Source organism: Gossypium raimondii, chromosome 6 (genome assembly GCF_025698545.1).
Source record: "Gossypium raimondii isolate GPD5lz chromosome 6, ASM2569854v1, whole genome shotgun sequence".
Lineage (NCBI taxonomy): Eukaryota > Viridiplantae > Streptophyta > Magnoliopsida > Malvales > Malvaceae > Gossypium > Gossypium raimondii.
The window spans coordinates 48,519,424-48,536,001 of record NC_068570.1 but is presented as its reverse complement, the minus strand read 5'-3'; the positions used below and the strand labels follow the sequence as shown (position 1 = coordinate 48,536,001).

The following is a 16,578-nucleotide window of genomic DNA, read 5'->3' as shown; positions in this document are numbered from 1 at the left end:
AACTTTTAATATAATCTTGAGATGCTTATCGTGTTCCGCTTCTGATCTCGAATATATCAGGATATCATCGATGAATACCACTATGAATTGATCCAGATAAGGATGAAATATGTTGTTCATGAGATCCATGAATGTCGCAGGAGCGTTTGTTAATCCAAATAGCATCACCAGAAACTCGTAATAATTGTACCATGTACGAAACGTTGTATTTGGTACGTTAGTATCCTATACCTTCAATTGGTAATATCCCAATATCAAATCAATCTTAGAAAAGACGAATGCTCCCTTAAACTGGTCATAAATCATCGATACGCGACAAGGGATATTGATTTTTTATTGTCAACTTGTTCAGCTGTCGATATTTTATAAAAAATAATATTTTAATTAAGATCATTTTTATTTAATAAATTATAATTAATAGGCTTGATTATATGAAATAACTATAATTTTACTTAAAATTTTAAGTAATATATTGTTATAGAGAACTAATTTAGTAAAGAATGTAATTCATAACTATAGTTGTTGTTATAGGTAAAAACCTGTTATATATAGATGGTTAAAATAAAACAAAATCGGTTCTACTAGAAACTTGATTGTTATAGCAAGTGACTGTTATAAAAAGAGCGGACTGGATATTCAAGAGCTTCTTGTTAAAGCTTCCATGGTTGGTGCTTCTTCAACTCCCACTCTTATGGTGTGACCTGACCTAGGTTAAGTGCTACTGATGGTGAGCCTTTCTCAAATGTGTCACACTATAGGAAAATAATGGGTGCTTTACAATGTGTGTTTGACACGACTTGACATTGCTTATAGCGTTAATAAGGCAAGTCAGTTTATGAATGCCCCCTAGGAGACTTATTGGCGGGCAATTAAAATATTATTGAGGTATTTGCAAAGCATAATGGATTATGGGTTGTGTTACAAAGCCTCGTCTGCAAATGTTCTTGAATGTTTTGTTGATGCTGACTGGGCCTCCTGTCCTGATGATAGGCAGTCTACCTCAAGTTATGTGCTTTACCTAGGAGGTATTCCCATTGCTTGGGGATTCAAGAAATAGTCTGTAGTATCAAGGTCTTTCTTTGAGGTCGAATATAGAAGTTTGGCCAATTCAGTGTTTGAAATACTGTGGTTTGAACAACTATTAGCAGAGATGTGCAGTACTTGCCAAGCCTGTTATGGTGTGACAATACATCAGCTGTTGCCATGGCTTTAAATCCAGTTCATCATGCACGAATGTTGAAATATAAAATTATAATTTTTATAAAATGATAATTAAAATATTAAAAACATATAAAATAAAATTTAAATATTTTTAAATTATATTCATAATAAAATATCAAAATATTTTACAAATTATATTTAAATCAAATAATAAAATATAAATTAAATTGTATTTATACTAAATTTATAAATAAAAATTATAATTTTATTGTGAATTAAATTATATTAAATAATGACATATTAAACTTATGTTGTGTGTTTTAAATAAAATAAATAATAAAAGAAGAATTGGAGGAGTAAAATAATAATTACCCTTATTTTTGGACTTCCAAACCAATATTTTGGGTTACAGTGAGGTGAGAAATGCTTACTGGTGTGCTTGCCAAACACCGCAACTGGAGCTGCGTTTCAGTTCAAATTTTTTTACTCTTTAAATCTCACCACACTGAGCCCTTAGTCTATTATGACTAGTTAATAGTTGTAGTGTTGGTTACTGGTCAGTTACTAGTTAGTTGCTTATCAGTCTCTATAAAAACAATGTATTATCAACATATCAATATAGTTCTGACGATTCATCTTTTCAGTATTTTTTGATGGTGCAGAGATCTGACTGACGAAATAGATGTTTAAAGACCAATTAAGGCCAAAAAAAACTTTAAAAACGAACTAGATGCAAATGGATAAGTTCAAGAGTCAATATATATATATTAACCCTTTTATTTATTTCATTAGGGATTACCACATAGAAAGGGGAAAACGTTGCAGAAACAAGGGAAAAATATTTGTGGAATTTTCCTTTTTTAGGGCATTATTACATCTGCAGCTTCCTGTGATATTTATCGAAGGGAATAAAATGGAAAATGTAGTGTTTAACATGCACACAACGGTGAAAGAATTTCAATTGATGGGGTTGGACTACATGCAACAGATTACCAAGTGAAGGGCTGATTTGAAACTTAGGCTAAAGTTAGGGGGTGTATGTTTTTATTAGTTACAATAATATTACCATAAAACAATAATACTCGACATGATTACAATCTAAAGTCCTCGTCACCATAACAGTCAAAGCGTCTACTTCATATCCATTCAAGACACGTAGTCATGTGCATCATCAGCGACAGCGTTATCGGTTCTCTGAGATGCACCTTGGTCTGTCCCTATTGTTCTCTTACTCATGTTAGCTCGTTGCACTAGTCGAACCAATGCTTGAACCACTTCCGACATAGGAGGCCGGAATTCGGGCTCCGGCTGTTCCAGAGAGACAATTAAAAGGATCAGTTAAATGCTACAGTACTGAAGATGAAACAAGCAGCTCACAAGTTGTCTTGGCATTTTTCAACCAAAAACATTACCTGGACGCAAAGTGCAATAACGTCGGCAAACCGAGAGAGAGACTTAACCGGGTAAAGCCCTTCAAGTGCAGGGTCAACCATCTTAGATAAAGCATCAATATCATGCAGCTGAGGTGTTGCCCATCGAACCAAAGACTGCTCTAGTCTTGGCCTTGTGCTGTTCAAAACACTCGCCTACTTAGAATTGCGGTGAACTAAATGGATGCTAATACATTGAATGATGGAATACCAAATACTTCATAGATGATCCCTCACCTATCAAATGGCTTACGTCCTGTGAGAAGTTCCAACATAACCACTCCAAAACTGTAAACATCACTCTTAAGAGAATACTGACCAGACATGGTAACTTCGGGTGCACCGTATCCAGACATGGTAACATCATCATGATTTAGTACCTGCATGACAAATACCCTACATTAATCATTCACTTTTAGCATCCAATTAACTGCACCAGAAAACCCTAGTGCATTAGAGACCTGAATGATACTGTTCATAGACCATGAAATTCACAAAATTTAATTCAAGTGGAACGTAATGCTTTTTGAGGATGCATAGAAAGCCATTTTAAAACTTTTCAAACAGTCACTACATTTGTGGTCAAAAAATGGTTTGATACCTCTAAAACTTGTAAAAATACCAATTAACATATGCAATGCAAGTAATTGGAAAGAAGAATCCCATTGAACAAAAGAGACAAGACAGGTTCAAATATAGATGAAGTACAACATAGTTGTGCAGAGCTAACTGGAAACTCAATAACTGAACTAATGAGATTTACCTGATCTGCATTTGGAATAAAGGTTGCCAAGCCTGAGTCTGAAAGGTGAGGATTGAGTTCAGCGTCAAGTAAGATGTTTTCTGACTTGATATTTTTATGAACAATAGATGGCGAGCAACCTTCATGCAGGTACCTTTAAGAAAAATTATGAATTCTTTGTAGCCATTTGACAAGAGATAATAATCACTAACAGCCAATAGATACTACTAGCATATTTACAAATAGTTAATTCTCAATTGTCATCAACTGGGTATAACTAGGGACGCCAATATGTTTAACCTCATCACATAACTACTTGGCTTTGCAAGGTTCAAAGGGTCTAGTAACTAGAGTTGGCAAAACTTGAACACAATCTACATAAAATTGGTGAACTGTTTCACATGCATGATGCAAATGCCGAAACACAGTATAAACGGAAAAGAAGACTAGGGAGGAAAATAAAAGTTAATGGGAATTAGGGGGCTCAACATTAGCTGCTTACAAGAGGGAAAAAGAGTAAAAGGAGATTAACGGCATCCCCTTCTACCGGCTGTGATGATCTAAAATGAGATGAAATAATGGCTATTGTTACCCATTATCAAATTATTGACTTACTCTAATGCACGTGCAGTCCCCAGAGCAATTTTGACACGGGAGTTCCAAATCAATGGCTTGCTGTACTCATCTGATAGATGCAGAAACTCATGGAGTGAGCCATTTTTGTGGAACTCGTAGACAAGTAGGTGCTGTCCATGCTCTGAACAATAGCCAACCAGCTTTGTGACATTTGTGTGATGCAACTCGGAGATATTCGAAACTACCTCTATAAAATCATCAGATAGTTCACTGGGAAGAACTGATGAATTTATTTTCTTCACAGCAAGAACCTATGGCAGTATGAACACAAGGTACCAGCAAGGTGAGTACTGAGTAGAAAATTCTTAAAAAACTTATGGCACTAACTACGGGCAAAACAATTATGGAGATGAAAAAGGGATCTCTTAGGTTTTGCTTGTGTGCTTGGTAAGAAAGATGAAAAAATTGAAAGAAAATAATTTTCATTCTTTGAGTTGAAAAATGAGAGGAAAGGAAATGAAACTTTTGAAAAGTGCATAATTTTGAAACTAACATACATGTCTCTCATTTGGAATAATTTGTTTTTATGTACTAGGATGGAAAATGGCCACCTTTTACCTTTCTTATTTTCTTTCCTCTCACTTTTCTTTCCTACCAAGCACACTCAAAATTTATTTTCTTTTCACTTTTCCACACCCTCCTTCCACTTTTCCAACCAACCAAGTACATTCTTATTGAAAAAACTCATGCACCACACTTAAAGATTGTAGAAATAGAGGTACATACAAAGATTAAATATGCTTATGAAAAGAGTATTTGTCAAGATAGAGCATGTAGTAAAACAGAAGTTGCTACAAAATATTAATGCACAGATCATGCTCCATTAATTTTGACATGAATAAAGATTTTGCGGGAGGAAGATTCACACCTTGCCGTCATCAAATTGAGCTCGATAAAAACGTCCAAAAGATCCTTCACCAAGAAGATTTTCAACACTGAAACTGCCAGTAGCCATCTGGAGGTCTGCTATTGAATATGATGCAACATTTTTAGGAGCTGCAACAGCCTTCTTAACAACAAAAGGCTTTTTAGAAAAGTCTTCTTCATCAAATGATTTGTGACGGTCAACAGGTGGGGGTCGAAGGTTTATCGAAGCAGGTGTGTCAAAGGTCTTGGTGTCAACTGAAGAGGCAGACTGTATAGATTTCATTTCTGCAATGCAAATTTAAGCGTGAGAAGAAACAAATAGTTTGATCAAGAGAAGCAAAAAGGTTTTAGATAAAAAAAAGTTAACATAGACATTATAAAAGCAAACAAATGCTATACAATTTATGTACAGCCCACAGCAGCAATCACAAGTTAAATTACGTCTAGCAGTATACAATAGCATTTCAACATGATAAAATCAGAATATTTTGAAAACAACACCCCCCCCCCGCCCGGGGGCTAAAAGTAAAAAAGAACCAAGAGGCTTCAGTTAGAGTCTCCCATATCCCTTTATGAAAGCAAAAGGCTTAACTTCACAATCTATGAAGAAATGCCTACCAAATCATGGAGTCAAGAAGGGATCTTCACAGAAGCATATTTTCTTCTAACCTACTGAATTGTTTACATAATAAATTCTTTGCATTTCTACTACTTTGAGCATACATAGCATATTCAAATTGGAGTCTAAAGTTACAAAACCAAGGAGATAAGTTCTAAATGAAAGTCCTGGATATTCTTAAGAGATTTATTAACTACAAGAGTAAGTTTATAGCTTCTGCAGCTTGAATGAAAGACACGAAATCTCTTCATCAATAAATCCAATGCAACAGCATTCCAAGCAACGTGAGCAAACAGTAAAGATAGCTATTTGGTGACATTTAAGTGGCCACCATGCAGAGTTGCAAATTGACTGAGTGTTACCTTGCACTTCATTAGAAGGAAGAGGAGCAAAGGGTTGATTATCAAGCTTTTCAATATCTGAGGATGTCCTCCTGGATCTTCTCTTCACCAGAAAGAATGCTACAAGAGCCCCAACTATAAGGATGGATATTACGATTCCTGCTATGACTCCACCTCCAATCCCTGATTTGCTACCCCCACCAGGCCCACCACTAGAATCACCATCCGATGGGGAACTATTGCTACCAGATTTGTGATTTCTATTATTTCTAGTGGCAGGAGGGGTACCAGGAGGAGGTGGAGGTGCAGGCCCCAAGCTCCAGGAATTACCATCCTTCCTGTCATGAAGACTATTCAGATTGAAATTGCAAAGGACTTTAATACAAAGAAGTCATGGCACTTGATTTTGAAGTCAAATGCTTACTGCAAATTGATGCTTTTCAATTGATCAGGTATCCAGCCAGTAAAATGATTATTGGAGACATACCTGTGAGACATAAAAACGACTATCACAAAGGTTAGTATTACAGGGTCATTTACATTATATGGAAACAAAAGAATGATAACAGTTACCCACAGAGTGTCAAGGGGAAGATTGGCAAGCACATCAATAGTGCCAGTTAACTGGTTGTTCTGCAAGTACCTGCAAAAGGGAAAAAAACACATTTCAGGAGATTCCACCATATGCACTTGTTCCACAAAAGATATTTCCTATACTACTTACATAGAGTTCATACTAGTAAGATTCTTAAAACTCTCAGGGAGATCACCAGTCAGAGAATTGAAAGAGAGATCCCTGAAGCAAAGAATAAAGATAACTGTTAGCTCAGTGTTAAATTAACTTAAAGACAGGCATATACGGAAAACAACATAATCTGAATGGTGGTAGGAAGAACATTTTACAATGTAGAGAGGGAAGAAAGTGGTCCAAACATGTCACTCAATTGGTTCTGCAACTGGTTATGTGCAAGATTTCTGCATTTCCAGAAATGGAAAAGAAAAAAGAGTGCATGAATTTAAATTTCTACAGACCTTGTGTCAACAATTGAATATTTGGAACACTACTTACAGGTATTGAAGAGAATGCATCTGATTTATGGAATAAGGGACACTTCCAGTAAATTGATTAAATGCAAGATTTCTGCAGACAAGTAAACAATATATTATATAAAAATCGTTAAAAAATAATAAAAGAAACAGAAGAAATAGGAAAGGAAACAAATACAAGTCTGAAACATACAACCGCTGCAAGTTTTGAGGAATATCATATGGTATATCGCCTGCAAGATTGTTATTGCTCAAGTCCCTGCAGATTTGATCAAATATCACTATAAATATTACCTTATAGATGTAAGAAAAGAAAACCAATCCACTACTAAAGATTAGATTTCCTACAGTTCCTTCAATGATGTCAAACTTTGAAGGCTATAACCCACTGACCCGGAAAGTGCGAGATTTGACAGCTTACTGAAAAAAAAAAGGCAAATAGCAGAATAGTTAGCATCAGCTGATTTAAGATATCTCAAAGGAAAAAAGAAAAAAAAGAAGATTACATTTCAGTGACACGTCGGTCTGAGCAAGTAACACCTTTCCAGGACTGCCCACATGGATCACCATTGTTAGCGGTCCACCCAGTTAGCTGCTGTGGTGAATTTAAACCGCTGAACATAACCCCTAGGGCAGAAGCTGCAAATCAAACATCCCACAAGGAGAGTAGTTTTAACCACAAGTATTAAATTCTTCCACTTCTCGGTTGCAAACGTTCATGGAAACCAATTCATTACAATCACTCATATGGACTACTGTGCTTCCATGCACACAATGTATGTTTAACAAATTTATCTTTCTAGTAAATATATATTTAGCCATCCTTCAAGTGATTACTGACCTAGCTATCAATGAGCAAAATGGTTAGTCAGAAATTTAGCCAAAGCTACAGGAACCGCACCAAAACAGGGAATTCTGACATACAAATACAAGAGCTCTTTTTGGTCTTCATAATGCAGTCTTAACAAATAGTTAATTTGGGCTAATGCTATATCCCAGCTTATACTCATGGTAAGGCAAGATAGCCATGAGTCCACAAGCATGGAAAAAAATTGTATTGACACCCAGCAAGAGAAGTGGGGAGAAAGATTAACTTGTTCCAGAAAGAAGCACTTCAGAGAAGAGCCAAAAAAATTAGAAATTTCGTCCAGGAATATATATCCTACAAAGTTACGAGTAGAATTGAATTCAGAACTGAAATCCTAAACTTCCCATTCTTATCTCCAGAATCTAACGAAACCCACCTTTGAAAGCAAGGTGAAAACTTTGCAAACAATAAACAAAACTGACAAAGTTTTGGCAAGAAAAAGGCAGTGCAATCAAGTAAGTTCGTTGTAAGCCACAAACAGCTAAAAGCAGATAAAGAACCAAAAAAGAAACACCAAAGATGACACAGATTCGGCAAGAAAAGGTAGCCATATGCAGAATATAGAAATCTTAAAAAATATGGAGAAAAAGGCGAAGGGAAAGTAACACAAACCATCTCCTTGATCTGTAGCAGCATTTGCACATCCCAAAATGCAGACTGTAAGCACCACCAAAACCAAACCTTTTCTCCAAATTTCCGTCATCTCTCTCCCAAATGCTCACTTCCCAGTTCCCACTAACCAGAAATGATTTTGGGTTTATACTTATTCTTCTTTCCTTTTTTTTTTTTTAAATGATAATCTTTATTTTTTTGAACTCTAAAGAATTTATATTTATTTAGCCAGTACAACTAAGTAAAAGCTAGCAGACACGACTTACCAGTAGAATCCAAACCCCAGAAATGTTAAATATTTTTACATTAAGCTGCCCTTGTCTATAACACGAATTACCTTTTTTAATTCAATAAATATTACATAAAATAATTTTTAATCAATAATTAAATAATTCTTAATATGTTTCCTTACTTATCAATTAAATTAACCTTTTTTCACATATATAAACATCACAAATTCCTTTTCTTTTAATGTAACTTGCACTGATAAGAAAATGAAAACGCAAGGAGTCGCTTACACTTTTAGTAGGTGTATCTAGCTTTGATAATTGCCATTTCTTTCATTTAAAATGCTACCATTGCTTTGATTCATATGAAAATAGCATTGCTAACTTTCACAAGGTTTATATGTTTTTGTTTTTGAAATTTACATCATATTTTGGAATATGACAGTTTAAGATTTTGCCATATCGTTACATAAAAAAATATATATATTTAAATTTAGATAATGATGTGATATAATATTAGATTATCATACCATTAAATGGGTCAAAACTAAAAAATCACCAAATTCAAGAATTAATGCAAACTAAAAAGAAAGTCAACGGTTAAATTGAGAAAAACTGACAAGTTAAAGGACTAAATATTACTTTTATCTTTTTTGTAATCATTATACCATTACTACCCATTGATTTTTTTGGGGGTTCAAAACCACCCCATTGTCTTGCTTTTTGTTTTTGACAGAAGTAAATTATGTGACCATAATTTTCGCATAGTTTCAGTTTCGAGCGTCAATTTCGGTATAGATTCTTAAGCAATGAAAGGGTTGATAGGCTTTGGGGTTTCAGGATGACGACTAGACTGACATTTTGGAAGGAGTGTCAGACCCAAACTTGTTTGCATCTGCAATGGAAAATTACAGGCTTACAATCCGTGATTCCACCGCCAAATGTTTGACTTTTTATTTTTCCTTTTTAAAATCATTTTAACATTTGTGTTATAGAGAGTATTAACAGTAAAAGTACCATAAATTTTCTTATATTATATTTTAGTTTTTTATTAAAAAAATTAGATAAATGAATTTTTATAGATGAATGAGTAAAATAATTCTTATGTTAAATTTTGATGTTTAACCTTTACATATTTATTTAATTTGATTTATATTATTCTATTAGAAGTAAATTAGAAAATTTTGAAACTAATAAGGCTAAATGGTCAAAAAGGCCTTAGAAATATTTTTTCTCTTGAGTAAAAGACGACCAAGGGTCAAAACATATTATTAAATAATATAACTAATAACAGCATTATAGATTTCCTTTGGATAATCCATATCGAAAAACTACCTCCTAGCTTCACTACACATTTTAGTACAAATTAAATCGGCCACACTATTACATGACCGATGAGACCAAACTAAATTGGCGGAATTAAACAAACTAAAAACTTTTTTACACTTTTTAACTCTACTACCTATAATGGTAATGTCCTCATCACCAATATTCAATTTGTTCACCAACCCAGCATTGTCAGTTTCAAAAGTCACATCACCCAGAATGTTTAACTTGTCCGCAACCTCTATGCTTCTCTCCAAGGCTATGCACTCAGCCTCCAGTACAGAAAATCTACCCTCATTGAAGCCTCCACCACCCCCCAGTCAAACCCATCCTCATCTCTAATGATAACTCCATAATCCATCCTATTATCGTTGACTGTTGCATCAAAATTAATCTTGATAATGCCTTTCGACGGTCTCTCCCATTTCTTTGTATCCCCAATCTGGGCTAATATGGGAGGATTCACCGGATTGTAAATATGAAATTCGTTGTTCAAATTACTAGCCTTCTCCTATATACTTTGAGCTTTGTTAACTTGGCCTTTGAAAATAAACTTGTTTCTACTGTTCGAGCAGTTCCAAAGCGTGGTAATGAGGTCAATAAAATCATAAAAATTATAACAAAATTCTTTTTAGTATATAAGTTAACAACAAACTAATTCATTTGATAATATTTGGTCACTCTCATAACCTACTTTTAACAAAGAGGAAACAAAATTTTCGTTTATTTAAAAAGAATCTTAATTTTTACAAATTCTTTTATTTATTTAATTAATTTTACATTTAAATTTATATTAACTATTAATTATACAAATTATAATAATAAATTTATTACAATATTATATATTTCGTTATTTCCTTGAAAAATTGACCTACGGTGGTAATACCATTTGCAAATTGCATCGTGGCTTTCATTCTTTTAGGGCACATTTGGTTCGCTGTAATGAAATAGAGCTGTAATAAGTTTGTTTGGTTGAATGGAATGGAATAGAGCTGTAATAATATTCTTGTGTTTGGTTGAATGGAATGATGTTGTAATAGCATAAGGAAAAAACTAAAATGACTAGAATACCCTTAGCAAAATTTTTTTAGGTAGATGATTATTGTTATTGTTATTAAATTTTAATAAGATTATTATTAAAAATAATTTAATAAAATAATATATAATTTAATAAAATTCTTAATATAATTATTATTATATGAATTAAAAAATCATAATATATAATACTATAAAAATAATATATAATCTACTTTAATTTCTTATTAATAAAATTTGAAACATTGAACTCATCCTCTTCTTCAACATCAAAACCGCACCAATTATAACAATAATCCAAATTGATTTCAAATTTTTTGGCATTTAAACCATTCCCTCTTACTAAACCTGATTTCACCACGAATTCGTCAAACTCTTTGTTTCATCTGGAGCAAATTATAGGTTTAATTTTCGTCCTTTTTCTTTTCAATTCTAAGGAGGAATCTCACATTTTTTTCTTCAATTTTATTATGAAGAAAATTTAATAAATAAAATTGATGAATTTTATTAGATTTGGAAAATGGTGCTTTAAACAATTAAATGATACACTTTTAGATTCCATAAATAGAGTCAAAAGATTGACAAGTGTTCTATAGAGGTATAGTAAAATATTAACCTAGTAAGATTAAAAAGAAAAAATGTGAAATTGTTTTCTGGTAGAATCTAAATAGAATTGAAGAAGAAATAAAAGGGAAATGTTACAAGCTAAATTAACCAAAATGGTAAAGATTGAGGGCTGTATCTATGGTTATACAATAATATAGGTATTATGCTTAAAATTTACGCCATAAGTTAATAGGCCTTAAAATGTTTGAGATAATATCCAAAATCTTGTCCCTATAAAACTGGGTGATGATGTTACACTAACCATGTTGGCTTTTAGAGACCCGAGTGCTAATACCTATCAAAATTCACTCAGTCCCATATACATATATATAACACACTCCATCTAATCCAATTTTACCTCATATACAAACACTTTTGTCTCTCAAGTCTCTACAGTCTCGTTTTTCACTTGCGTCCTTTGGATCGCTGCTTCCAAGTTGTTTTCAAACCATTCAAACCTTCTTTTATTGGCTTCATATCACCATTTCTTAATTGGTAGTCAAATGTTTTAACATTCGTAACAATTGCATGAACTATGGTCTCACTTTTCGGGACTAATACGGTTTTCCTCTCCACCACCGCATTCTGCCTGCATTTCGAATCATCCTTTTCCATCAGAGACTAGAAGCACCAGGAACAATATATTTTAGCAGAACAGGGAATATATCATGGCACGACAAAAAAAAAAAACAACGAAAAAATTTGAGTTTTAACTTAATTGGTTCATGCAATTACCTTTAAAAATTAATATCTTTGCTTCCTGTGTTCAGTCAATGGAGTTTTAGGATCCTCAGAAGTATTTTTGGTTTTGTTATCAACAACAGCTAGGATCTGTCTTGCAAATTGATTTGCTTGAAGTATTTCACCCACTGTTTCCCCTACTAACATTGCTGGTAATGACATTCTCCTACATTCACCTGCATCAAAAATGTTGGATAAATCCAATTATTTGCCATCTTAGCTTGCTCAACGAAGTTGAACTTTGAAAAAGATCATTTCATCAAAAATTAGCTTATAAAGGAAAGCTAGTCTAATTGGGTTTAGGGTATATATGTATCTAACCACACTCAAGTGCAAGAAAGTACAAGAGGTAGACAAATATGGCATTCTAAAAGTTACCTTGTGGTGGATATTTATATAGGAAATTCAAGAAACAATGCTCAAGAGAGGGAAACTAGGCCACAAAATTTAAAAATATAAAGAAAATAAGAGGGATATACCTCCTACAGTGGCTGGAAACTTCCCAACTGGTGATTTCCTTGGAGTAGAGTTCTTCATCCTTCAAATTGAAAACGACCTAATTTAGTATGCAAAACAAAAAGACTGAACCTTTTGGCACAGTTGAAGACAAACCAAAATTTGATCTTACCTCAAGGACTCTTTCTTGCATTTGGGAGTAGTCCTCATATAACCCCTAGTACTTCTTGGACTTAAACTCACCCCTGATATAACCTTAGACCCTCCTGCAACTGTTAACTGCAACTCTTGCAATCTTGCCATACATTTCTCCACCTTCAAAATCCCAATAATAATTAAAAAAGCAAAAACCCCATAAGTAAAAAAAAAACACTTTTTTTTTCTCATGATTTGATTAGAAAATGCAGTGCCCAAATTTACAATATGGGGGAGGATTCGTTAACATATACGTTAAATACACAGAGATTCATTTTCTAAAATAAGATTTTGTGTTTTTAAACCATAACATACATCGCGCATTGACTTGATGTCCGAATTCTGCTCTTGAAATTCCTTACGAAAATCTTCTTTGAGTATAAGAAAATGAAAAAATCTGTTAGTTTAATGTCTCTCACAGGACATTCAATTTCTGCAACAACACTAGCAGGCAAAATCCTTTGATTTAAGAACCAAAGCTCACTTTCCAGAACACACAGACACATACATATATATATATGTATATATATATATTGCATATACATTTGCTCCATTACAGGCAAGGAAACACAATCCATTTGCAAGCCTAAAAAACCAACTCAAAATTTTGCATAAAAAAGACAGTCAAAAAATAAGCAGATAGATTTTAGCTCTTACACGACAAGGGCACACGACTAAAAGCATGAAATTTCCAGGCAGGGGAATGTTATAATCAACAAAATGTTAACCAATACTATGAACAAAAATGATTCATAAGCAATACTCACAAGAAGTAAAAGAAAGCAGTGGAGGGTTTCTTAGGCATTTTATCTTCGATTTTTGTTTTCTTCTTCAACTTCGATTTGAATCTTGACTTCTACTTGGGTCTGTTTTCTCTCTCGCTAACAACACTCTCTTCAGCTGTCTTCTTCATGTTCTCACTTGATTTTACTCTTAACGCCGTTTGACTAACAATTTTTTTCAAGCAAAAGTGTCTATTGTTAATCCCAAAAATTCCTTACAAGCAAAACAAACTAAGAAAGCCATAATTTATTCTGCAAAAAAATACTATAAAGCAAATGGGTAAGAGAGAAATACTGATTGGAGGCTGTTGATGGGTTCTTAGCGGAAGTAACGTAGGTTGAATATAAACGATCATTTTTCGACTTTGAAGCTTTCTTCGCCATTTTTTTCTCCTTTCTATTTCTAAAACAGGTAGGAGATGGAGACAAAGACCCAATGTTGGCTGGCTCTCACCAGTGAAGCAGTTGCCACCATAACTCGTCTGTTTCTGGTGGGAAGGTGCTGGGATTTAGACTTCAACGGGCAAGGGTCAGTGCCAAATTGCTAACGTATTGCTCTCAGAGGAAATGGGGAGAAGAATGAGAAAGAGGAAAGCTTCAGATGTGAGAAAGAAAGGGTAATCAGAGGAAATTTTTCACCCACCCATTCGTTGAATAGATATTCCCAACCCAGACCACCGAATTGTAAACGGGCACTTTTGCCCTGAATAAACCCGTTTGGAATAGGGCTGTAATAACTCATTACAGCCAATCAAACAATGGAATAGGCATGGGCCACCGAATTGGGGGAATGCATTCCTATTCCCCCAACCAAACATGTTGGTATTAGGTTTTTCTCCAACAATATTTTTGTTACATTTTAGTCATTTATTTAATTTTCATCTATTTTATCTCTTAAACTTATATTATTTATCAAATCATCCTAAAATAAATAGAAAAGTTAACGTCTATTAACTTTGCTAATATAACATACACATGGGTTTCCACGTTAAAGCCAATACAATAATTAATTAATTTTTTAAAAATTTAAAATTTAAATTTAAAGTTATTAAATTTATTTTAAAAAGTACAAAATTATTAAAATATACAATTTTAATTTTTTAATTTTAAAAATTAATTAATGAGTAATGTATATACTGTAATGTCATATGAAAGTCACATCAACAATGTTAATGAAGTTAACTTTATTATTTATTTTGGGAAATTGGACAAACAATGCAAATTCAATAGTTAAAAGAGGCGAAAAATTAAATAAATGACTAAAACATTTTTTTTATAAAATTGGAGGATCAAATAAGTTATTATACATTTTTTATGCTTTTAAGGTATTAGTTATTTTATCAAGATTTAGGATAAATATAGTATGTTAATCCATATTTGAGCGGTTAGTTAAGTCTTGGTTTGTTGGTTAGGTGAAAGTATTTGGATTTTTCAACTATTCAGATTTAAGTTTTATTGTAAGTTGATATGTGGGTTTTCATCCTATTTTTGTGCATGCCATTTATGAATTTTATCTGGTTTTTCTATTAATTTTTTTGTATTTTATTGATTTGATTATATATTATAATTGAAAGTGTATATATTTCCACTTATAAATATGTGAATCAATGTTCGAGGTTAATTAATTTTAAATATTTAGAACTAAATCTTTAAATTTATATTTAAATATATAAAAATATAAATATAAAATACAAACATTTTTTTGGTTCTAAATAAAATACAAACAGTTAAAAATATATAAATAGCACAAATTATTAGAGCTATAAAACCTAAAAGCTGTCGGGTCAGATTAACAGCCTTTTCTTTTGGAGGGGTTTGTAATGGAGTTCATGACCATCACTAAACTACAATTATAAAAAAGAAATACTTTTTTATTTGAATCTGCACTTGAATTATAGCCCCACACTAAAGTCCGAAAAATGTTTCCTCCTTATTTGCTTGGTTTTTATCTAAAAGATTAGACAAAAAAGCTTGATGTATGATGTGTTATATGAAATTATCTCGTTGAAGACAACCTTCTCAATTCGAAATTGTTGATACAGTTATACAACAAGAAGAAGATATGGAGGAGGATGTGATGAAAATTACAGAGACCGATTTACTTAATCAGGGTAAAAAGTCACAGGTTACAAAGAGTATATAAAGGGAAAGTATAAAGACTAAGTGTTGAAGGTAAGCTTACAGAGTATAGGCTTAGTATCTTTGGAGAGTCGATGCTTCCTTCATTGTTCTTAGATGTCTTTGATGGGACGAGGATATCTATGATGAGACAAATCCTGACATTCATTCTAGCTTGGTGGTACGAAGCAGTTGAACCCACGTAAGGTTTGGTAACCAATGATATCACGTTCTTAACAAAAGGTCAAGGCTTAGGCCAGCAAATGGTTTCTGCATGTCCAAGTGGTTGGAATGAAAGGTGAACTTTCGACTGGCCATTGTCGAGTTTGCTACTCAGGCAGCCTTCCGACTTTCCATGTGTCTTTAATTGGGTAGGGGTATAAAAATATTCCCCCCATTGAGTCGAAAAAAGGTTTATAAAATGGCCCTTCTTAAGATGTATTGTTCTACCCCCCATTTATGTTCTTTTGATTTATTCTGCAGTTCATTTCTGGTGTCAATAAGCTACCGGAGGGATCGATTGGACATATGCACTTGAGACTCAAATGTTTTATAATTAAGTTTCATCATTTCACCTATTATAAACTCATTTAGTCACAAAGTCATTCCACTATAATATTGTAACTGAGCTCTCCCAACAACATACCATTACAAAAACAACTTTATATGTGTTTGTCCAATGACCTTGTCATAAATGTGTTACCCGCATAGGATATCCTTAATCTCTTTGAGATAATATTCGTTCTCCCAATATGATCTTGTTTCATCT

The 16,578-nt window shown here is 33.2% G+C and overlaps 2 protein-coding genes across 5 annotated transcripts; both read right to left on the bottom strand.

Annotated features, from left to right (window-relative positions):
- Positions 1-2,086: 2,086 nt before the first annotated feature.
- Positions 2,087-8,516, bottom strand: LOC105773904 (protein STRUBBELIG-RECEPTOR FAMILY 6-like). The gene is made up of 16 exons (XM_052632905.1): positions 8,324-8,516; positions 7,350-7,482; positions 7,192-7,263; positions 7,037-7,102; positions 6,866-6,937; positions 6,700-6,771; positions 6,521-6,592; positions 6,374-6,439; positions 6,221-6,283; positions 5,818-6,134; positions 4,838-5,121; positions 3,949-4,220; positions 3,355-3,487; positions 2,829-2,971; positions 2,574-2,730; positions 2,087-2,469 (listed from the first exon to the last, which is right to left on the bottom strand). The coding sequence occupies exons 1-16, from the start codon at positions 8,412-8,414 to the stop codon at positions 2,308-2,310; spliced, it is 2,175 nt and encodes a 724-aa protein (XP_052488865.1). The 5' UTR covers positions 8,415-8,516; the 3' UTR covers positions 2,087-2,307.
- Positions 8,517-11,598: 3,082 nt separating this feature from the next.
- LOC105774498 (probable microtubule-binding protein TANGLED) lies at positions 11,599-14,379 on the bottom strand. 4 transcript variants are annotated; one of them, XM_052632123.1, is made up of 7 exons: positions 13,987-14,379; positions 13,677-13,856; positions 13,225-13,280; positions 12,887-13,029; positions 12,738-12,796; positions 12,253-12,434; positions 11,599-12,138 (listed from the first exon to the last, which is right to left on the bottom strand). In XM_052632123.1, the coding sequence occupies exons 3-6, from the start codon at positions 13,231-13,233 to the stop codon at positions 12,262-12,264; spliced, it is 384 nt and encodes a 127-aa protein (XP_052488083.1). In that variant the 5' UTR covers positions 13,234-13,280; positions 13,677-13,856; positions 13,987-14,379; the 3' UTR covers positions 11,599-12,138; positions 12,253-12,261. The 4 variants fall into 4 exon arrangements, 3 of the variants coding, with proteins under 3 accessions (XP_052488083.1, XP_052488081.1, XP_052488082.1); XM_052632121.1 differs by having other exon boundaries at positions 11,599-12,106; positions 13,987-14,375; XM_052632122.1 differs by having other exon boundaries at positions 11,599-12,106; positions 13,225-13,277; positions 13,987-14,375.
- Between the last annotated feature and the right edge of the window lie 2,199 nt (positions 14,380-16,578).

What these genes read in the sequence shown, in the direction of transcription:
- LOC105773904 (XM_052632905.1), bottom strand. Translation starts at nt 8,414, where the DNA reads ATGACGGAAATTTGGAGAAAAGGTTTGGTTTTGGTGGTGCTTACAGTC. An exon ending in CCTCAAAACTTGCAGCGGTT is followed by an intron (nt 6,938 to 7,036) that starts GTATGTTTCAGA and finishes ACTTGTCTGCAG; the next exon opens with AAATCTTGCATTTAATCAAT. An exon ending in CTCAATTTGATGACGGCAAG is followed by an intron (nt 4,221 to 4,837) that starts GTGTGAATCTTC and finishes ATACTGCCATAG; the next exon opens with GTTCTTGCTGTGAAGAAAAT.
- LOC105774498 (XM_052632123.1), bottom strand. An exon ending in TGCAAGAAAGAGTCCTTGAG is followed by an intron (nt 12,797 to 12,886) that starts GTAAGATCAAAT and finishes TTCAATTTGAAG; the next exon opens with GATGAAGAACTCTACTCCAA. An exon ending in GTTTCCAGCCACTGTAGGAG is followed by an intron (nt 12,435 to 12,737) that starts GTATATCCCTCT and finishes TTTTTGATGCAG; the next exon opens with GTGAATGTAGGAGAATGTCA.